The following is a 23,348-nucleotide window of genomic DNA, read 5'->3' as shown; positions in this document are numbered from 1 at the left end:
CACAGACTAACATGGCTATCCCTCTGATTATTAAAAATTATACATCACAAGCTTGGACACAGATGTTCTAGCCCAGTGGTTCTTAACCTATTTATCATTGTGGGCTGAATATGTGGCCCACAAAGGGTTACCTGGGTCACAGGTTGAGAAGCACAGTGACCCCCACCTCACCCCCTCCCACAAACCCCTATGCTCATCGCCCTCTGCCCAGAGACCTCCCCACAGAGTGGGACCAGGAGTGGAGAGCAGGGCATGGGGCAAGGACCCCAACCCAGGACCCTGCTGCACGGGGACCCTGACTCCCACCATGCAGGCTTGGGGGGCAGCCAGGACCTGAACCCCACCGGGCGGGGCCGGATGGCTGGGAGCCCGGAGCCCCACTGGGCGGCAGGGAGCCCGCAGCCTTTAGCGCAAAGCTAAGCAGGGCCACAGCTGTGTGCTGATTGGGCTGCACCGCTGACCTAGCCACTGAAGAGGTAAGGCAAAGGGAGTAGCTGCAGTTCTATCTTCCTCCACAAGAGGGGCAAAGTGCCATTGCAAAACAGTTCAATTCCCCACACAGTAATGAGGCTGTGTTTATATTACATCATTAAAATCACATTACCTTACCTTCTGAGAAAAGTCAGGAGGAAGAGTTTTGGCACCAGTAAGTCGCTTCACTAGAAAAGCTTTCCAGTTTGTGTATTTGTGTTGGATTGCTGTTGCAAATGAAGGGGGGGAAAAAGTCAATGATTACTAATTAAGTTAATCTATTAGTGATACAAAGTTAAAGTCAGTATTTAACAATATACGATTGTTAATATACTGAATGAAAATATCAGAATAATTAAAACGTATCAAAACCTTAAAGGCTGAATTCTGCTCCAGTTTCACAACTGTATGTGTGTATATCTTGGGGCAGAAGTCGACCTCAGATTTTAATAAAGAATAGATTAAATAAAATAGAGTATGCTTTAGCAACTGATTAATTTAATTACTTAAGATCTGATCTTAATCACCCTTATTCACACGAGTAAGGGGTATTTCCTGAGAAGGTTGGCAGGATCAGGTCCTCGTTGACCCATAGGCAACAAGTTTTATTCACAACTTTAGACATGATTCATAAATGAGAACCAGATCAATTTGATATCTGAATCACTATTAAGTCAGTTAAATACAAAGTGTAGAAGATTACAATCTCTACTACTGAATCAAGAGTGCTAATATTTACATACTTCTAGGTGGGACTAGAGGCTTCCCACTAGTTGCACACCAACCAACTGGATGGATGTCAGACCCACACACGTTGCACCAGAAGTCAATGCTTGAATCGTTTTCAAACCCTTCATATCTCAGCAAAGCATTGTAGCCTGAAAGAGAGCAATCCCATGTTTAAAAGCTATAGCTGAGTGAAGTTATAAAAGATTAGACTTACATTATGCTGGGTGGAATACTATTAAAAAATTCAGTGGACCACATGATTCAGAAGCTGTCTTGCTTGACTTTAAGGTAATTTAGTATCAATGCAAAAGAATAAAAACATTATGAGGCACTATACATGTGTATCTGATATGGTAGGAAAATCTGTATATCACATTTGAGATATAATATATGACCTTATAATTGAAGACTGTTGCATTGCAAAAGTAGTTCAATCATAATTTTCGCAGTCCTTGACTTTTGAGTGTTTAGCTATGTAACTTTTAACTTTGTATTAACCTGTCTTTTTACTAAGAAAGAAGATCAGTAATGGAGTTTATGAGTTCACTGATCTGGAGCTATTTGATTTCATATTTCCTGATCCTGAATCATCCATGATATGCGGAAGCTGTTCCCTCAAAACTGGGCCAACGCAAAAAAGGCCCAACCAGCAGAGTTTAACACTTGAACAAGAGAAAAACTGAAGAGTTTGGAAGCTCGTCAGGTGGGATTTTCTCTCCCTTATTACCTCTGCAAGGATAAAGATTCATACATAATCTGTATGTGGTGAAAAGCATCTTCAAAGAAAACTGTTGATACTAGAAGCTTTTATATAGACATTTGCTAAATGATTAGTTTAGGATCCAGTGCAGTGAAGTAATAAGCACCTTCAATTCCCACTGAAGCCAACTGGAGTTGAAGGCCCACAGCACATCAAAGGAGACAGTTGCAACATCTTACAACATTTATCTTAGTGTTATAGCTCTGAGGGGCAGCCCACTATTGCTCTCAAAGACAACAACAAAGTTCTCACTGACTTCAACTGGAGGAGTAGCAGGCTTTGGGTTAGTTATTACTTCATATGCATGGCTAAACTTTCAGCTAAATCTGTTTCTCTTTTAAAACAACCCTTCCCTCCCAAACACAAGTAGATTATAGTACTCACAGAGAACACTGAATTACTTTCCAGATACTACTATGATAGCTTCTTAAAGCCCATATTTATCTCTACACATCCTATTTTCTTTTAAAAGAAATTGCTCAGTTCCCTGAATTGTGAATTCTCCAATACAATTATAATTGCAATCATTTTGATACAAATGATCTGAAAAAAAAAAAAAAAAAAAAGGTTAACCTGCTAATTTCACAATTCCAGCTATCCAGAAGACTTTGGTAGGTAGGCTGCAGTCTGTGTTCGGAACTTCCACTCGCACTCCTTCTGAGATATCACCCCAGCACGTCCCCATGGGTGCCTGTCATTTAAGTTGGTTGGGGGGGGGGGGGGGGAAGAAATCACATCTCTTTATTCCATTTGAAAGTGAAATATTCATTTTTGTTTTATTAAATCTTTATCAATGACCTTCAAAAACTCAATACAAATGATACACACAAACACATATTTAGAGAATTAGAAGTCTCTCTGAAAAATCAAGTTTGGTTTTCTTCTCACAATTTATAAGGAATTTTGTTATATAATTACTACTGCTAGAATAATTCAGCAGTTCTGTGACTCTCAATTTAATAGTTGCAAAACACAAGCACTAGTAAGTTATACATACTTTCAACCCAGCATCATTCCACAACATGTTTCAATCCAAAGCTAGGATCTGATCTCAGGGACACTGTTGTAAATCTTTGGATTTATACATGTGCCACAGATAACACAATCTGGCCAATAGTCTCTACAGCAGTAATTTCTTTTCAGAACATTCCTTGAATCTTTTCTGCAGATTTAACAGGATGGGTATTATCTCTCACTGCTTAATGCAGTTCACATGCCTTTCTAGGAATGGGCTTTCACATGGCCTTCAAGTGATCGTCTCATCAGTTAACAACGAGAGATGCAGTCTAATTCATGTGAGTCGTGCAGCTGACTATCCATAGGAACTGCACAGCTGGATTCCTCACTGCTTTGAAAGTTTAGACTGACGTATTAGCAACAACAACAACGAAAGTCTGAATGGACTTTAAGGGTTTTTGGAAAATTGTAGATAGAAGCCAAATGTCCTTTTACATTCAGTTCATGAAGGAAAGTTTTATTAGGTTGGACATGAGGAAAAGATACTTGATCGATAATGGACTAGTCAAAGGAGGTGTTGTGGGAACAGTGAAAGTGTGTGATGCTGAACAGTCACTAGAACTTATAGTTCACTAAGCCAAGGGTTATTAGCAGCAGAATCAGAATCTTCCATGTAAAAAGTTACAGCTTGCAACTATCACATAATGCAACTAGTAGCTATGTAGTTATTGAGAATAGTGTTATCACATCACATGAAAATAGAATTGTCTTAAGTTTCTTCTTTAAAGGACAGCGAGTCCATGTTAAACTAGAGACTACCCAGAAACAGGTATTCAGATTTTTGAAAATTCAGAATAGTGGCCAAATCCACACCAAAAGATGTACTGAGAAGAACAGACCCTGATCAGTGCAGACAGTATCTAAGCAGATTTTGTGTGGGCAAATGACGGAATTTACTTGTTTTGTATCACATCAGGCAGCAAACATCTTTCATTTAAGGCTCTATGCCTTTTTACTAGTCTCCTTGCAAACACAAAGGACTTGAACACAATTCACTGGAAAGACCACAGTATTCAGTCCCCAGCCTCTCAGAAGCCAAGCTGTGAAGGAGAGGGGAAGAAGAGTTGCCCTAGTTCTGAACACTTAGAATGTGCAAGTCTGGAAGACTGCTAGAGATCAGCAATGGCCACGTATTAGCAGTGAACATCACATTTTTCACTATGGAGAACACAGGATACCCTTACTACTCAGAATATTGGAGGACAGACATGCATGACCTGTTTTCCCCAGTAAGGGAAGACATGTCCATTACAAATATGACAAATTTATTTTTCTTGAAGCCTGATCTGTATGTTCTACTCTATCTCCTACACCATTCTAGACTGTAGGGCTCTCCCTTTGGCCATTTGACACAGAGAAATAACTTGAAGGAAGACAGTTTATTATTTATGTATAAACAAAGCAATTTTCTACAGTTAGATTTCTCCATCTAGGAGAATAACCCAATCCAGCTACTGTTTAGTCAGCTCTGAGATATTGTTCTTTCACTTGGACTTTTTAGAGAGCTCTTCTTCTATTTAGCTTTCAATGTGGTCCTACTACATATCCTCAAATTAGATCTAAATTTACACCTGTGGCTTTTTAGAAAAGGAAGGGAAAAAATAAGCTTTTTAAAACTTACATTTATGGATAGCTTGTATACAAGCCTTGTATACAAGGCTACAGAAGGGTCCAAACAGCTGAGAGTGTTAATACCTAAAATGATCTGACATGGTGCACAGCCTTTTGTTTAAAAATAAGTTATATTTTTTAGTTGATCCAGAGAACCCAACTACTGAAACTGTCAGGGCTCTTTCTCCTCTCTGCAGGTCAACCGATATCTGAGTTGGCACAAAGATTTTATATTTCTAGATTGAGGATTGGTATAGGGGTAAATAGCAGAAAGTTAAATTTGTCCTTGTCTGTGAAAACAGTGGTTCTGCTAGTTTCTCCTACACCAATCCATATGGCTCACCCTTTAGAAGAGAGCCATCCTGGGTAATGATCACTTTATAAGAGCTAGGTATTATTGTATTTAATGATGGCATACAATATATCTAATATACTGTATATCTTTTTTTTCTCTCTCACCGAATGAATGTTCTTAATGGAGGAAGATTAGGTAATGCAGGGCTATGATAGCCATCTTCCTTCATGTCTTCTCTCTCCATCTGACTAATCAATGTTTGTACAGTGCTTTGAAAAGAAACTTAAAGCACTATGTAAGTTCTAAATCTTATTCATCTGCTTACTGGAAGGGGGGTAACTCTGAAGTCTGGATTGGCATAGTATGAACTAGCAGAACCATAAATTTACAGCTAAGAACAAATTTACCTTTCAGACTCATGACGAATAAATCCACCTCAGGTTCCTTCCCAATCAAGGAAGATCTGGTTCACAACTTCCTGATCCAGGGACCACTCGTGAAGGTTTATCTGTGAGTGACAGTCGCCTTCCCTGTAAGGTAAGTTGCAATCAGGAAGGTCCTGTTGGACACCATCCAAATTCACACCTCCAGGGCTTCCTAAGACAAAAAGGCTGACCTTGTGACTCCCTACATGATAAGCATCTCAGATTGGCTATGTAACTGTACAGAAACCTTTTGGGGAACACCTGATTTCTCCAGGCCCAGAATGCCTTCAGGATTGCCCTGCTTCTAATGTGAAACTTGAACTCAGAAGGTTAAATGCAAAGAAATGCTGCTGATTCCTGAAATATGTGAGGACAGTATTCTGATACCTTCTGTGTAGATACGAAGAGGAAGGATGGGAAAGGAAGATTAGAAGTACAGCAGTGCCACCTAGTGTAAAAACTGAGAATGCCCCTTTTTAAATCAGAGAACTAACAATTGGACTTCTTTTTAATAGGAAAATGAAAATATTGCATTCTAAAAGAATATTCATCTGAAAGAGGTTTTGAAACATATACCACCAGATAAACTTGTGAGCTTTATACTGGGAACAGGGTGGAAAAAATATGAATATTGATCCTGTTCATTAAGTTGCCTAATAGCAAGTATTGATTAGAGACTCAGTTATCCTTGCTCAGCTCACTAGGAACACTGAGGTACATTCTCCCTATCTTTTAAGGCTACTGGAGAAAAGTAAGCTTTTTTCAGAAATCAAGGAAAATAAAACAAGAATTTAGGTTAGTTACAAAAAATCAAAAATGGGAAAAAAAACAAAACAAAAAAACCAAGCCTATCTAGTGATGATGGACTACACTAAATTACTATTGCTGTAGAGGTCCAATGGATTTAAATATCGGACTGGATTTTGCACACTATCACACACAAAACAGGTATGTGAGAGATTGTGATTCAGTGACTATAGGAAAGAGTCCAGATGCACAAATTCTATTCATGGCTCTGCCAACAACTCACTGTATCACATTAAATACATTTCTTTACATCTAAGTTTAGCCACCTGTAAAATGGGCATAATACAACGTGTCTGTGAGGCAGATAAGTGAAACATGGAAAAGCTTGGCTATAAAGCAATACAGAAATGCACAGCAGTATTATGAGCATCATCAAAATACACTAAAGATTACAGTTTCCTCTCAATGTGTAGGTAGAGCTTCCATTAAAGCAAACAGCATTAAATATTGAGCACTGAGAAAGGCAAGTTCACACTTGAACTGCTGAAAACTACTGAATCATTAGACAAAAGCACTTCCATACAAAATCATCAACAAGACAAAATGGGATCTAATAACTGATTATCTGTTGTTTAACCCTGCCCCACCCAACCGGCTAGAGCCCGTGTAGCCAGATATTTTCACCTAATAGCAACTTTAAGGACAGATACAGCAAAAACTTACTCTACTGAGTACTCTTCACTCATGTGGTTAGACCTATTGACCTTAACTGGATCGGGATTAGGCCCTAGATGTATTTAGTTTGGTTTTGTGGATGTGGAATGTGCATTCAAATCCATAACACATAAGTGCTAAGTAAACACCAGCAGATTAGGGTTATGGAGCTGTGTTAATGTACTTTAGGCATAGGAGCTACAAGAACCTAAAGGTCAAAATGTTCAAACTTGATTGCCTAAAGTCAGTCACCTAAATAAAAGAGGCCTGATTTTCAGATTTCAACTCACATTAAGGAGAGCAGCAGGTGTTTCAAAACCTCTAAGAATCAGGCCTCTTATGTCTTGGGCAACACTAAGCACTTGTTAGAGCTTACATTTGCTTTTACAATTTAGTTTTTGGGTTAACAAACCTAGTCAAGTATTAAGATACATACTTATACAGAAGCCCTACTAAAAAAGATGAAATACAAAGAAAAAACAGTGCTCTATAACTATTCAGATAAACAAAAACAAAAAAGTTTTATGTTTTTTGTTACAAATTCTTATTACTGATTAAAAGACTTCCTGATATCAGGGAGTATATATTAGACTTGGTAAAAATAACTGCAGCAGCGTTGATCTCCTCATACTGAAGACTAGCCCTATGAAAGACACATGATTATTTTGTTTCTGTGTTTATGGAAAGAAAAATAATTTTAAAGACCAAACAAAAACAAAAACCAAGCAAACAAAAAACCCCCACAAATCATAAAAGGACAATACTCCAAAAAGGGAAGAGGACCGATATGCCTACAGATTCTTTGATGAATAGTTTATACTATGTTCTTTGAAGAACGGTGTAGAGCAAAACTGAATACCAAATCAGACTTATAGTATGCTGAACAATGCCCAAGAACTCCACTGAGGAAGTGAGAACCTACAAGAGACCTTTCTAGAATGCTGTTAGACTTAAGGAGCAGTGTACAAAAAACACTACAGGGCAGGAAGAAGAAATAGGTTTCAGGTACACGTACATATGTAGTAGTATGCTGATTGTTTTTCAGCACTGCCACCACACTACATATTGTAAATGTGTAAAATTCAGCACAAAGTAGAAGTATGAATATAGTATGTATTTTAAGTTACTGATGTACTATTCTGATTCATCGATGCAGCAGTATGATACCAATTTTTAAAGATTTAATTACATTTTAAGTAGCATAATACTGTGAACAGACCAGGCAATTATTTCAGATTTTTCCTAAATGTTACATTATCCCTGAGCTGTTCCAGAGTATGGAATGAAGCAGTCAACAACAACAACAACAGTGCACAGCTTACACCGTTTTACTTACACACACACACACGAGATTTTTCCAATGGAAATGTTCTTCAGTTATATTTGAAAGCACAATTAGATTGCTGTTAAAACAGCACAGTCTCGTCTTAAAACTACCTTTCACTATGCACTAACTAAATTACTTTTTATAGCACATACAGTATTGTGATACCAGAATGAAGAAATGCTTGTTCAAGCATGTGAATTTTGGCACTCAATCAATCACAAAGCTACACTACTCCAGGGCTTTGTTCTGTGCAACAATAAGGCCCTTACACGTGAAGGGATCAGTTCAGCAAGGTGTGAGTGCCCTCAGCTCCCACTGACTTAAGAGCTGCACCTTGCAACTTCCAGCATGAATTTTAGATGTGGGTGGAAAAATGTTTAGTTGAAATTTTCCACAGGAGAAAACTAACAATAACCTCGCCTTTTCTACCCTTAGCCCAGAGCCCACCAAAATAAAGCCATTTTCATTGAAAATTTTGACAGAAAATTTTGACTTTTCATGAAAGAAATTAAAAAAGTTTTAGCTTTCAGCTAAAATGTTTCAGTTTTCCAATATACAAGTAAAATAAACCAGAAACTATCTGGGAAAGCGGATGCTTTCCGTGAAAATTTTCACTCTCTCAAAAACCCAATTTCCATTAAAAACCTCATTTTGACTGAAAATTTGTGACCAGTCCTAATGAATTTATTTTGCAGATATGAAGCAACAAAGAATTTTTAAAAATATGGATTTAACTTGCACATAGAGCTCTTAAAGAATATCTTCTAAAATGTTTCTGAAACATACAGATGTGCTATCTAAAATATGAATTGAATATTGTCTGTTATAGCCAAAAAACCCACATACTGCTGACAGAAGCTTATATCCAAGTTGTTTAATGCATAATTAAGCAATTTTTGTACTTCCATAATGCTACGTACAAAGAAAAAGGAAGTGAAGAATAGCTTTATCTTCATAACTACGAAAATTATCTCTCCCCCCCCCCCCCCCCCAAGTAACACAGCTAACAAGTAAGAATCCGATTAAGAGAAAAACTAACCTAGAGCCGAAAGACCAATTTTATACATGCTGCAAGAGGCATGACTTGGTCTAATAGGTAGTTTCCATTTTTATCTATTACTGTGTCTCCAACTGGTTTGGTTTAAATTCTATAAATTTTGACCAATCTGTGATTGTGCTTTGAATGTGGGATAAATAAGGTCCCAAGGGCTTAAGATACCAGCCTTCTATTTTGTAACTTTGAAACTGATTCATATATATAACAGGAGTGGCTGATGATAGTCAGAATAGTTTCAAGTAGAAGAAGGCGGCATGCATATTTCCTTCTATAATTTTTATGTAAAAAAAGTGTTTAAATATTAATGTAGTGCTAAATTAATTACATGATAAAATACTAAGTAACTGATTTGGTTGCTCTTTCTTGATTAAAATAAATTTAAAATGTCTCAGAGAAAAAATAATAGTGGAGGATACTTACATGTTTAAAACAGGTAACAGGAGCTGCTGTTAAATTATTGCTAGTAATGTAGTTACCCCAACTGAAACCTTCCACAGGGATAGCTGCTAAAAGAAAGTTATTTTGTTTAGGAAGCTGTACAAGGGGTGAATGGCATATCTTACATTTCCAAGAATTAGTTTCATTTCTATTATACACAGTTACCTGTTTTAGTCTTCACTTGGTTCTGCAATGTAGCCTGGTACTGAGCATATGCTGCTAGTTTAGCCACTAAAGGTTGTTTCTGGAGAACTTTAGCCTTTTTAGTTGGAGGTTTACCCTAGGACAATAAGAGTTAAGTAAATAAAGCCTTTCAAAACTCTCAACTGGACATTTTCAAAAATGTTCCTCTCACACTACTACACAAAATCACTTTTAAAAGGTTCAAGAACATTACACAATTAATTTTGTAAACAAAATGCATCTCTCATGAGGCTATCCTGGTAGGCAAAAATTTTAACAAATAAAACAGAATATGGAAGTTGTCCATTCAAGTACCACATGAGCTACACTTAGCATTAATATAGTTTCAACCCATAAAAGCAGACTCGAGGTAATGTCAGAAACATTATTTTTGCCTAGGTATGGAAACCTGCACAGAACACAGCATCAGCTGCTGTTCTATGGATAATGGGCAAAGGGCCTAGACATCTGTAACTATCAAAAAGATGACAAAGGCAGAATCTTAAATGTAATTCTGAGGGCCAGTCATTAGGCAATATTCCCACAGATGCTGGGGTTCCATGTGAGAGACAATGGTAGAACATAAAGTTGATCTCCTGCCAGCTGAGGTTGCAGTCTCTATTAGTGTTATTTTTATAACACATCTACGCTAACTAACCTTTTAAATAAACTAATTTAACAAAGGGGAAAAAAGAATGAGAATTAAAACAGTTTACAACATGCCAAAATTAATACAGCTCAATATGTCAATCTCTATATAGGGTCTTTTAAAAACTCTTATTTGTGAATGAAGTGACAGCAATGGTTTAGCCACTATGATCTGTGAAGCCAACAAGTACTTTGAGGCTAAATCTATGGATTATTCAGATGCCACACACTTACATTTAAAGAATTATCCAGCTCTTTCTACCGCAAGTGCAGTAGGCCCATGGCAGCAGAGTTTATTTAATTCCTCTGCACAAGAAAACTAAATACCCACAGGAAGTGCACCATAAGAGTTCCTTCAACAGCACCAGGTAAGGCAAAAGTGGACCAGAGCATCAGCCTCTGCACAAATCTTCCCTTTGTCTACCTGCCCTTGCCTATGGGCCACAGAAACTATTTTGGCTACTTAGTTGGTGGAGGGGCAGAAACTCGTTTTCCACAATCCCATTCAACATATCTGCACAACCCACTCAGGTTAGGTGTTGAGCACAAGATTTGCTCCTTGATCCTTACAGAAGTGTTGATCTCTATTTTTGTTAGGTGAACACATTTCTGAAATCAGCTCTGAGCATTTAAGATACCTAGCTTAGTTTAACTTTAGTCATGTTGCTAACATAACTTTTTAAACTTATTTTCCTGTAAGGGCTAAAAAGACCAGGTTTTAGGTTTAGAATTTACTCAACAGGAAATTTGCACTCAACAGCAGGTGAATAATCTGATAAATTTTGACTCACAAACACAGCTACGTTACTATGAGTTTACTAAAAAACAACCTAATTTAAAAAATAAAACAAAAACATGCATGAGCTCAGATAAACCAGACCAGACAGATAAATGCTTATTTGTAAAACATGCAAGGATAAATATGTAAACAAGATGGTTTCTGTACCGTTACCTGAAGTCTGGCCAGAATGCTGGCCTTCTTGGAGTTTGACGAGTAACTTCTGGAGCATGAAACACTACAGAAACGCTTTGTCTTAGAGTAAAAAGCATCTCGGACACCGACCATCCCACACATCTCACAGGTGGCTAATCAGAGAAGAGAAAAGGTTCAACTGTAAAGCGTGATAAAAATTTCAGATTAAAAGAGAAGTAAAACCCAAACATAAGGATTCCACCATGAAGGTCTTATTGGCTGCAGCCCCGCTTAGCTTCATTTTGACTGTTTAGACACCAAGCCATTTCTTAGTCCTTGATCTTACAAAGACTTACAGGTGCTTAACTTCACAAAATGACAAGTCCCACTGACTTCAGTGGAACTACTCAAATGCCAAGGTCTTTGTTGAGTGGAGGCTGAAATGGTTCCCCCCCCAGGTTTCACTAACAGAAATTAATGACTCATCCAAAGCTGATCTTCACTCTGCATGCTACCCAGTTCTAGAGTTAAAAGAGACTTCAGGTGTACATCTGTGAATGCAGACTTCATCTGATGTTTACTACTCCCAACCCAAAAATAAGACTCGTGTCTCTATTTTCCTTTGAATTACACATAAGCCTCTCTCACATATCGTGGCCAGTCAACACCTGCATCCTGCTGGTATTACACACTTTATGTGTTGCACTACCCAGTCAGCTCTAAGACACCCAGAGAAACAGAGGTTGCAGGTGACTAGTGCCACTGTGATGCCCCAAGTGGGTTTTACCACAAAATAATTCCACTGCTGAGCAGTATATCTGTCCTATTGTTTTTCTGTGATGATGAAAGCAATGTTCCCTCTTTCTCACAATAATGTGATTCCAAACATGTGGGGGTTGAACACCGTATGCTGAAAGAGTGGACTTAATAGGAGTAAAGATTTTTTACAAGCACATAAAGAAAACCAATATAATAAAAGCATTAATGAATGCCCTACAAAGTTATACAGTATAACGCAACTCTGGATTCACCTCCTAAAAATGTTGATGTTAAAAAAGGGTTAACCCAAACTTTTGAGAGGGAAGACTGTCTTAGCACTTTAACAGAAGCCTAAGAACTAAAACGTATTTGAATACAAATTTACTTGATGTAAAAATAAAACTATATACATCACAAAATATTTGCATAGTGTCTTTCTTGATAGGCAAACAGAAATTATTGCTTGTTTCTGGTTGTTAGGAGTAAAAGTCTTCAACTGAACTGCTTTGTTCTCAGAAAGAAAGAGTCAACACGTATTCTCAGACCCACACAAATGACACCTCAGCTTGAAATAAAACACAGAATATGTTATATGAGAGCAATGGGATCCAGCTGAAAACCCACAAACTCAATTCCAGAAAATCTTTGTACTCACCCATGCCAGATTTACCATCTGGATAAGTATAGACCTGTCCATTATTCTTGATAATGGGGAGACTGGATGGTAAGGGAGCAACTTCTTCTTCACTCTCATCAGAGCTTGAGCTGCTACTAGTGTCCTCACTACAACTATCATAACCGTCAAACATCCCGAATGAGTCACGTCTCTTCCTTTCTGACCGTGAAGAATGCTCAGTCTAAAAAGCAAAACACAAAAACACAAGAAAAATTAGAATACTCTTAATGTAAAGATTTTGGAGATGCAGTAAATTGCAGGGTGAATTAAAGTATCTTCTCTTTATACAAAGAGATATCAGCCATGTACCTGCTAATAAAATTGTTCAGGATTGAGAACTTTAGAGGCAGAATTAGCCAGTATTTGATAGTTATATACAAGAAAAAAAAATCCTGTCTCATAACAGGCTGAAGAGTAATGTGACAAGTCAAATCTCTTCTTTTGCTGACATCTCTTCAGAGTTCAGTAATCCTGGTATCTAGAGTATTGATAGTCAGTCAGACCACATAAGCAAATGCGTGCATCCTAAATGGCTGCAGCCAAGTTCACTAAAAACTTTAATATGCTTGCGTTGAGCTAGTCATAGACCTTAGAAAGGTTTGTTTGATCAAAGAGAAAGGATAGTCTATTGGGTAGGGCACTAGTCTAGGATTTGAGAAACCTGTGTCCAAATCCCAGCTCCACCGTAGACTTTTTGTGTCACCTTCGACAAATCACTTTGCCGCTCTGTGGCTCAGTTCCTTCTGTGTAAAATGTGGTACTTAAGATTGTAACATGCTCAGATACTATGGTAATGGGGTCCATATAAATAGCTTCAATAGAAAGGTGGCTAATTTGTTACTGTTACATACAAGAAGAAAATCCTGGCTAATGGTAGCTCTTTCCTTTAACCATGTTATGAGGAAACATACACAAGTGAAGTTCACTGCTAGAATGGAAGAGGTTTCACAAATTTGCAATGAAGACATTCGAAATGTATAAAACAATGAACGTATTGATGTCCTATTTTGCGGAGCATCTCGAACATGTATTTTACATGCCATCTTTCACCGCAAAGGATCCCCAAATGCTTCACAGAGAACCACTGAAATGTAACCACTGCCAGAATGGAGAGCAAGAAATTACTGGTTCGGCACAGTGCACAATAATTCAAACATGGAATTTTGGCCAAAGACACCAAGGCCCTATTCATAACCATTCCCCTTAAAGTTCACACAACAGAAGACAGTGGCCCTCATTCTCCTCTCAATTACCACCATTTTTAAATTGACGCAACTCCAACGAGCTGCATTTGTCTCAGTCTACGATGGTGAGAGAAGATTCAGGCCCAGTGTCTGTTTAGTTATTGTTCTGTACTGCTTTCCCTTTCTCTTTGTGTTAACTGCTGAGCGTGATCAGATACTTCTGTGCATCCACTACTCTGCCTGCATTTCCCTCCTACATACTTGCAATCAATCACCAAAGTGGGAGAATCCCAAAGACTAACCATTTGTCTTGTGATCCTTCCCTTGCACCTGCCAGAGACAGAATCACATTCACAGAAATCACGGACATCTGTGATTCCATGCATGAAGACAATATTTTATGGTAAATATGCATGTTAAAAATGTCATAACAAGAGGACATCCCTTGCAGACCACAAAACTGACATGTTACACAAAATAGGTAGAAATACGATGTAGGATTCACATAAGCTATTTCACTAAATGATCTCAAAGCATTTACAAACATTAATTATGTTTAACACCACCCAGGGAGGTAGATATCTGCATTTTATAAAGGGGAAATTGAAGCACAAGGAGATTACTCCAGTTGTCTAAAGTTGGACTGGAAGTATGTGGCCAAACCAGGAACAGAATCTAGTCCTCACCAAATTAACTGCTCTCCACCCACTGGATAGAAATTAATAGGAAGTGGTAAGGAGACAGATCAACAAAATAGGGTAAAGAAAGAAATTCAATTATTTAAGTGTGGGTGGGGGAAGGGAGTGTTGCAAGATAGCTGAAAAACTCAAAGCTAGGTTTTTGTCCCTGATATTTTTGATAAGCCAACCCTGCCTGAAAGTTAGCATATACACTAAGAGACTGGAAGTGATATTAAAAGACTGGATTTCACTTTCCTTTTTTACACTGGACCTGCTCCCTGTACTGCTAGTTTTAAGACTTCTCCAAAATAATCCTCCAAATCTTTTTTCCTGATCAGCATGCTAGGTGACTGTTCCATTGAGAACATACTTATTTTACATTTGCCACCTGCTGGTCCAATCATCTAATCTGGTTGGATCGTCCCTACTCTGCGTGTTTTAGGACATTTGTTTTCAATCTTTCCACTCTCTCGCTTTGTTTTTTTAAATGAAGATCCTCCACTCTTGCCTGGCAATATGCCTAAATCCTGGTATGGAGAGAACTTTTCTAATATTCAGAGAGGAATATAGTTTCCACACCCACCCAGTCCTAGCCTCCCCACCCCCTTACAACAAACCCACCAATACGTAATGGGGTGAATACACATTTACCTCACTAACCGCTCTCAAACATCAAAAATGTCAATGCACTGTAAACTACACAGAGATTCCTCAGCTAGTAATTCAAAATTATATTTTAAAAAATGACAACCAGGTGAACCAAGGGAATTTCCCTCCAGTCAGCAACTGGCTGAGGAGTGGAGCGTTCTTGAACTAGACCCCAATTTGACCCAAACTGAAATCAATGGAAAAACTTGCATTGACTTCAAAAGACCAAGACCAGACCAGGTCCTCACTGTTAGGAAAAGCCTCACCTGCAGGCCATTATTTATTACGATTATAAGCCTAAGAGATGCAAGCTCAGTTATTACCTCCTGTGTGTTAAAATTAAGTTAGCAATTGAACAACAGGTTGCCATGGATACAGTGTTCTAGTAACAATTCTGGTCAGTTACAGATCAGCACACTAACCAAGAGGAAAGCAAGTCTTCATCCTCAACATTTCATTAGATTTGTAACTTCTTACAGTTGATGTTTAACACTGTATTGACCATGGCATTCAGTCTAGGCCAACCCCTCTTTGTCAAATCATTCACAGATGAAAGAAAACACACTTAGCAAAAATGTTTTAAATTAATACGTTTCAAGAACACATGGAGTTATCAATCTAGCCATCTTCAAAATAACCATACACATCAAATGTGCCTACCAATACATACCTGCTCAAGGTGGCATAACATTCCTCCTCCATAAATCTTGTGCTTGGTCAAGCTGTTCCATTATCTTAACCCATTGGAATGTGGAAGTTTTGGTTTGGAGGGGAAGGGGCTGTCTGTGTAAGTTTAAAAAGAAGACTGTGGCTTCTATAAAGTATTTTTATTCAGACTTTTGCCAGAAGGTGAATGGCATCTGTGTTTAGGGGAGAATTTGCGTCTAACACTCTTGTAGTTGATTAATATTTGCATTGTATGTGTATGCTCAGGGATTTAGATCAAGTCTCAGGAAAAACTTCCTAACTGTAAGAACAGAAGGCCAATGGCACTGACTGCCTCGGGAGGTTGTGGAAGCTTCTTCACTGGAGGTTTTCAAATGGAGGCTGGATAGCCATCTGTCTTGGATGACACAACAAATCCTGCATCTGGGCAGGGGGTTAGACTGCTAGATGACCCTTACAGTCCTTCTAACCCTATGATTCTAGGATTTGTGCAGCGCACAGTTTATAAACTGACAAAACTACAGTTTTTCCAAAAGGAAAAATATATACACTTTCAAAATAGCAAATCTAATGAAGAGTCTTATAGACAAAAATATTTATGTCATGCATAGCCCCATAATATTTCATAAGCCCATTCTCACTTGGCCAAATAACTGCAATACATCAATGTAGTTACCATGCAGCAAGACCCAGATTTTCAGGGAAACATTTTCAGGATACCATCAGAGTGGGGAGGTGCATTTTAAAAGTATACCATGGACAGATATGTATAATGAAAAACAAACATCTGATCTATGCAGAGCTGCTGAACTACATAACAGATGCAGCCTATAAATAATGAGAAATGTGGCAACAAAGGAGTTAAGTCATGCCAGGGGAAACTATAACTTACTCCTGCTGTACAGGCAGGGCGATATTTCTGGACTATGTGGTCTGAAATCTGAAGACACGAAAGGCTATAGATAATAAAAACAATAATATCCCTATTTCAGTGATTCAAACAAGAGAGATTATTTAATTAATCTTATTCCAGGCCAAATTTAAAGGTTTGTTCATGTTGGCATCATATTTATTTTTTGTTAGAAGGAACTTACCCACATCTTTCTGTTGGGGGAGAAGAAACCAGACCCAGGATGAAGTGTGGCACCCTTCTCTTTCCTAATCTCTCCCTTTCTTTTTAGGTTTTGATCCTTTTACTTGAACCACTCCAAGATGCCTGCAGCTAAATAAGGAAGTGAACTTGCATCATGATTCCACTTCTGTGACTTTGATTCCCTCATGGCATTCATGATGACCGCTAGTCTATTTCATGCTGTCTGGGGGGAACCTGCTAAAATGCAGGAGCATAATCCTAATCAAGTCTATTGTTTTTTCCCATTCTATGAACTAGCACAAGTATATTTCTTCTGTTGCGTCTTCAAGCCAGTTACCACTACTAACAGTAAATTTGAATGGATACAGCCTTGGGGATTCCTTCCCAAACCTACAAGGTGTCTTAGTGTCCAAGAATATTTTCCTTTGCTTAAATTGTCATTTTGTATGCTGACTCCCAGCAATCTCAAAAGCTCTCAGAATTTGCAGGCTTTTGAAGAGCTATATACAACAGACATTTAATGCTGTATAGCCTTAATATTTAGTTATTGATCCTTAGATCACACTCTAGTAAGTACAGAAATAGGGGACAGCATATATATTCAGGAGAAATTTAGGGAGACAGTATGCAATTTACTGAAACTGGAATTTTGCCAGATCATGTCTAGCACCTCTACTTTTGCAGTGTGCGCCACAGAAGCCTCCTTTTAATACCTTGTTGAAAGCCAGAATCTGCTGCAGCATGAGAGAAGAGTACTAGTTCTAGAACCACTGATATTGCTTCCCACAGGACTTGGGTTTGCTTAGATTACAAGACCTGACATCACAAGCCTAGGTGGAATAACTATAAGCAGAATGGGACCAAGTATAATGTTCAGATTTGCAATCAAGTACCTTAGTAATAATCAATAAGTGGAAAGGACAGGTTGAAAGCACTGATGTTTGGATAACTACTCTTTTTAAAAGTCTGCCTGAAACTAACAGCAGTTTTAATTTTCTCAAATAGAATTGTATCATATTAAGTAATTGACCATTAGTATATAGATATACATGGTGTGAACTACACATACAAAAAGGAAGGAAAAACCCAAGCACTTTTTGATGTGGGATTTTACAGGAAGCAGGCTGTAGAAAGTTTGCATCAATGTCAAAATTAGGATAGGATAAAGGCCAGCTAGCTTCACCTACTGATAGCTTAATGGAGGGGAGCCCTGCCTATTGGTATCCTTTTGCAAAGCATGCTGGGAGTGGGAAGAATCTGGGACCGTAGTGAGTTTTTTTTAACTTCAGTCATTGGGAAGAGTGGTAGCACTGCAGAAAGGCATCTTACTAAAGTAGTGTTGGGGGAAACAGCACCAGAGACGGGTATGCTAGCATGGGGAAGTCACAGCTGCTAGAAAGAAGGTACCGGACCTGGAACTTTGGGCACATAGGCTGTGGCTTGCTTCCTTAAAGGGATTATGGACTCCTCAGCAGGAAAAAAGGCTTTTGGCATACTTGGGACATACAGAGCACTTCAAATTTATGTGGAAATAGGACTGAATGCAGCTGCTGGTGAAATAAATAAATACTTATGTGGCTTTTTAAAGAACAGTTTAATCTGTGCCTTCTACGACACAACCCTCCGACGAGTGAATGCCTAGTGACATACAGCCTATCTGTATCAAATATCTGAAAACATGTAACCATTCTAATCATTGAGAGCTCTCACACAAAAAGTTAACACCTTTTCCCCTCCCTAAAGCTGAGCACGCAAATGTGTCTAAATTGGTATGTGCCAATCAGATAAATGGAAATTATAGTCCCTACAATACGCAATTATCTGATCTGCATAATATTAATAACTGCATGTAGAAACTAAGCATATGACTGCATGTCTTCTCTGTACACAGTAATGTGCCTTTTTTTTTTTTTTTTAAACTGGGACGATCTACAATGCTATTGATGAAGGTACCTTATACAAGCCAGAACTAAGCAAAATAAACAAATTACCACACCCAATACTTCATAAAAATACTTCCTAAATTGTGTCATTTTGGAGATTGAACACAAGCAGTGGCAGGCCATCATGGGCAGCAAATTCCAAAAGCTCGAAGTCTTCAATTGAGAATGTCCTACTACTGAGACTGCGTAGCTTCACAGCGAGAACATCGTGGCCGCACTTAACTGCCATGACAAGACAAGCTGCAAGTGGAGGTGTGGGGGAAGGTCTAGAGAATCCAGGTTCAAGACCATCCAGACTGTTCAAGAACTACTTACAGAAGAAAACAAGGAACCTGCGCAGAACTTTGAATACAGTTTATGAGCTAACAAAGGCCTATCCAACACAGAGGTTGGCAGCTGCATCCTACTTCAGGTTCAGTCTGCACGCGATGTTCAAACCTAACCCAAAGTACATTGCATATAGAGGAGGTGAATGTGGCATGGATCAACACTCTTGCATTAAAGGATCAGCATAACCTCTAGGTCTGAGGCACATAAGGTCATCACTGCTACCCAGTATCCGGGAGCAGTGACTATTTAAGCAAATATTCTCAACTATCAGACATTATCACTACGCAACATTTCTCTTCATGTTAGAAGAATACTGCAATGTACCCATTCCTTCTAATCAAGACACCGTTGACATTATATGCAGTTATCCCAGTCCTAGCTCTGAGCTTGATCAAACTCTAAACCAGTGGTTCTCAACCAGGGGTACGGTACAGGGGGCATGTCAACTCATCTCAACAGTTTCCCAGTTTTACAACAGATTACATAAAAAGCATTAGCGAAGTCAGCATAAACTCAAATTTCATACAGACAAGGACTTGTTTATACTGCTCTATACATTGAAATAGTAAGTACAATATTTATATTCCAACTGATTTATTTTATAATTATATGGTAAAAATGAGAAAATAAGCCATTTTTCAGTAAGGTGCGATGTCATTTTTGTATTTTTATGTTTGATTTTGTAAGCAAGTAGTTTTTAACTGAAATGAAATTTGAGGGTACACAAGACAAATCAGACTCCTGAAATGGGTACAGTTCTCTGGAAAGGTTGAGAGCCACTGCTCTAAACCACAAAAAAATTAAATTAGTTATATTACAACAGTTTTAAAATCAAATCTTGTCAAAACAATTTTCCCTACAGCAACTTATTAAAAATGTAAAGCTTTAGCATAATTGTATCCCCCGTTGCACTGTGAATTTAATACCTTCTCATAACATTACAACAGTAGGAAAAACAAACAATTAAGCAGCAATCTAAAGGTAATGTGACCAGCTTTTAAAAAAGATAAAATAAAAATCTTTATTTCTGATTCCCTGGAATCCTATAACTTACCTACAAGTTTTGGACAGCGGGTTTTGAGACATTTACAAATATAAATTCTATCTGAATGTTTTACAAAAGTAACATGTAGAATGACTCGCTGAACAGCTGTAGAAATGCACTTCTGTCTTCAGTGTGTCTATTTGACATCATTCTTTATCGTCTGTTTCCCATGTCCGTTTGGCTTGCTGTTTGCAGCCTCCATTTTATGGGCCTTTTGCACAGCAACAAGGAGAGAAATTGACTTAGCTGCCAGCTGACAGTGCTTAGCACCTTGCAAAATCAGGCCGAATTTTACGGATTAAGAGAAAAAAAATGAAAGACCAGGAGCACGAACCCTTAAACACTTTAACCTATGTTCCCCCATCCAGCCATTAATTTTTATAAAGCAGAAACTAAGGAAATCTTGCCTCCATGCCCCAATCCTGTCCGACTGTGTAAAGTTATTCACATACTTAAGTGTTTTCAGGACCAAAGCCTAAATTATTTGTTCCTTTGTATGTTAAATAACTCCCCAGCTAGGAAACTTATCCTTCCTATGTTTTCCAGTAGTCTGTGTTATAACTTGCTCAAAAAAGCTAGTTAAAATAGACTATATACCACTGAATTACAAAGCTGCTATTTTATAGACTAAGTGACCCCCCCTCCCCCATTTGTAAGGCAAGTTTAGCATACAGATTTAATTTTCTTCTAGATTGGTTACTTAATACAATAAAAAAAAATCTAAAATATAATTGTTATTTACCTCATTTTGAAGCTTTGAGACCCGTGTGTGACTCCCTGACACTAAAAACATCAAATCACTAGGCTGCCTCTCAAGCTTTAAATGACAACTTCCCTATAAAAAGAATAGAAACTTTTAAAGGGACACTACCAATTTAAATATGGCCCAACATGTACATTTTGTAAGAATAAGGTTTTATAAAAGATGACAAACAGAACTGGTTTGTCAATTTTTTAAAAAAAGTCTACTATAACCAGTAGCTCTTTAAAACCAAGAATTTTCATGCAATACCTGGAAATCCAACTACTACAAATCTGAAAGTGAAACTAGCTTCATAGTCATATTGCTCAAAGGGAGAAAAATGCCAAAAGTAAACCAAACCATAAACCAGGGGTAGGCAACCTATGGTAAGCGTGCCAAAGGCAGCACGTGAGCGGATTTTTAGTGGCACTCACACTGCCCGAGTCCTGGCCACTACTCCGGGGGGCTCTGCATTTTAATTTAATTTTAAATGAAGCTTCTTAAACATCTTTAAAACCTTATACAACTAAGCTATTGTTGTATGTAAAGTAAATATTATAGACTTAGAAAGAGACCTTCTAAAAACGCTAAAATGTATTACTGGCACGCGAAACCTTAAATTAGAGAGTGAATAAATGAAGACTTGGCACACCACTTCTGAAAAGTTGCCGACCCGTGCAAACTATCACACTGGATTTTTTAAAAGTAAAAGCATTTTAAAAATCCCAAATTGTCATTAATAACATAGGTAAAGTGACTGCAACATTTGAAAAAAATCTAGTGTCTCATTAAACCCTCATTGCAAAAGCTTTAATTGTGAAAGGGATAATACTATAATAAAAAAGTATTATCCCCAACCCAGCTCCCCCATCAGTGAATGACAATCAGGGCAGGCCTGAATTGTCCAGGTAAAAACAAAAACAACCCATTGCTATTGTTTCTGGTTGTCAGGAGATCCTGCAGAGACAGTAAGGCTGCCTGCAGAGATCTGAAACCTACTACAACCTTCTGAAGGAAGAAGGGATCACAACAAAAGGTAACCTGTCTGAGCAGGGTTGTGCTGTCCTCCCGCACATTACCAGTTTCTCTCCTGGTGATGACAGATATTGCCATGTATTTCAGCGAGGTATTAGAGGCTCTCTCATAACACTGCGGAACACTATGCTCATTCACTGTCCCAGCATGAGTACCTTCTGGTAATTATATATCAACTATATGCAACCTTTACTCCGCATTTGCTGCAACCTACTCTGGTTGCACAGTCCGTTCCAGAGCTGCCATGCAGATTAAAGTTGCACGAATAAAACTCCTAGCGCGAGCTCTCACAGGAACTAAGGGAAGCCTGAAAATTACCGCAGGAGGAATCGCAACAAAAGAAAGCAGCGGAGCAGCCCCGGGATCGGAGCTGCAGCCCTCCCTCCCCGCAGGCACACACACGAGGGGGCCGGGAGGGGCGGAGAATCCAGAAAAGAGGAGAGCAAAGTAGCCTAAAGCACCAGGGCTTGTGACTGCTGCTGCTGTTTTCTTTCCTTCCCGCACAAAGCCCCGGTGCTGTCTCCGGGCTCCTTCCCCACGTACCCGCGTGCGGCGGCGGCTCCTTCCCCTCCCACACGCACCCGGGGGAACCTAGGAAAGGCTGCAGCCGCGGGTCCCCGCCAGTTTGCCCCCTGCAAATACATACAAGCGAAACAACAACAGAAGCCCGAGGGTGCTCCTGGCTGCTCCCCTCCCACACAAGTGCTGCGGCCAGCACAGCTGCTCTGCTCCCGCCCCCAGCCACAAGGAAAGCTCCGTCTCCCCCCGCCCCCTCCCACACTGTTCCCACGCCTGCTGGCTGCCCGCCCCCCCGAGCAAGCTCCCAACCGCCCCCCCCCCCGCACTGCCCCTGCACCGCCTCCCCGCAGCCCCAGGGCTGCTCCCCACAACCACTGCAGCCCCCCTCCACCTCCCGCCCGCGCTCAGCCCCCCCCCCGCAGCAAGCCAGGCGAGCCCACCGCAGCGGCGGCTGCCCTGCCTCCCCCGGGGTTGTGCTACTCACCAGGTCCTTTGTGTTTTCCATCAGGCCCTCATGGGCAGGGGATGCCTGCTGCTCTTCCCCCCTCCCCTCCGCCCCCTCCCTCTCTCCCCCCTCCCCTCCGAGGGGCAGGGCCCGGCTGGGACAGGAGGTGGCCTGGAAAGTTCAGCCTCTCACTTAGGCAGAGAAAGAAATTCAACTCCCTGCCCAGAATATCAACAACATTAGCATAA

At 39.3% G+C, this 23,348-nt stretch overlaps 1 protein-coding gene across 11 annotated transcripts in view; it reads right to left on the bottom strand.

Annotated features, from left to right (window-relative positions):
• The window catches only part of MBTD1 (mbt domain containing 1), a 55,935-nt gene that overhangs the window by 32,282 nt on the left and 305 nt on the right, over nt 1-23,348 (bottom strand). Inside the window, exons 1-9 of one of the 11 annotated variants that reach the window (XM_073310301.1) lie at nt 21,102-22,654; nt 20,369-20,570; nt 12,750-12,951; nt 11,369-11,508; nt 9,757-9,871; nt 9,574-9,659; nt 2,534-2,651; nt 1,215-1,349; nt 610-698 (exon numbers count right to left, since the gene is read on the bottom strand). In XM_073310301.1, coding sequence (XP_073166402.1) covers nt 610-698; nt 1,215-1,349; nt 2,534-2,651; nt 9,574-9,659; nt 9,757-9,871; nt 11,369-11,508; nt 12,750-12,903 — 837 coding nt within the window. In that variant the 5' untranslated portion in view covers nt 12,904-12,951; nt 20,369-20,570; nt 21,102-22,654. The other 10 variants (XM_073310298.1, XM_073310304.1, XM_073310305.1 and 7 more) reach the window with 10 other exon arrangements.

The sequence above is a fragment of the Lepidochelys kempii genome, chromosome 14 (assembly GCF_965140265.1).
Source record: "Lepidochelys kempii isolate rLepKem1 chromosome 14, rLepKem1.hap2, whole genome shotgun sequence".
NCBI lineage: Eukaryota > Metazoa > Chordata > Testudines > Cheloniidae > Lepidochelys > Lepidochelys kempii.
This window is presented reverse-complemented; position numbering and strand designations above follow the sequence as displayed.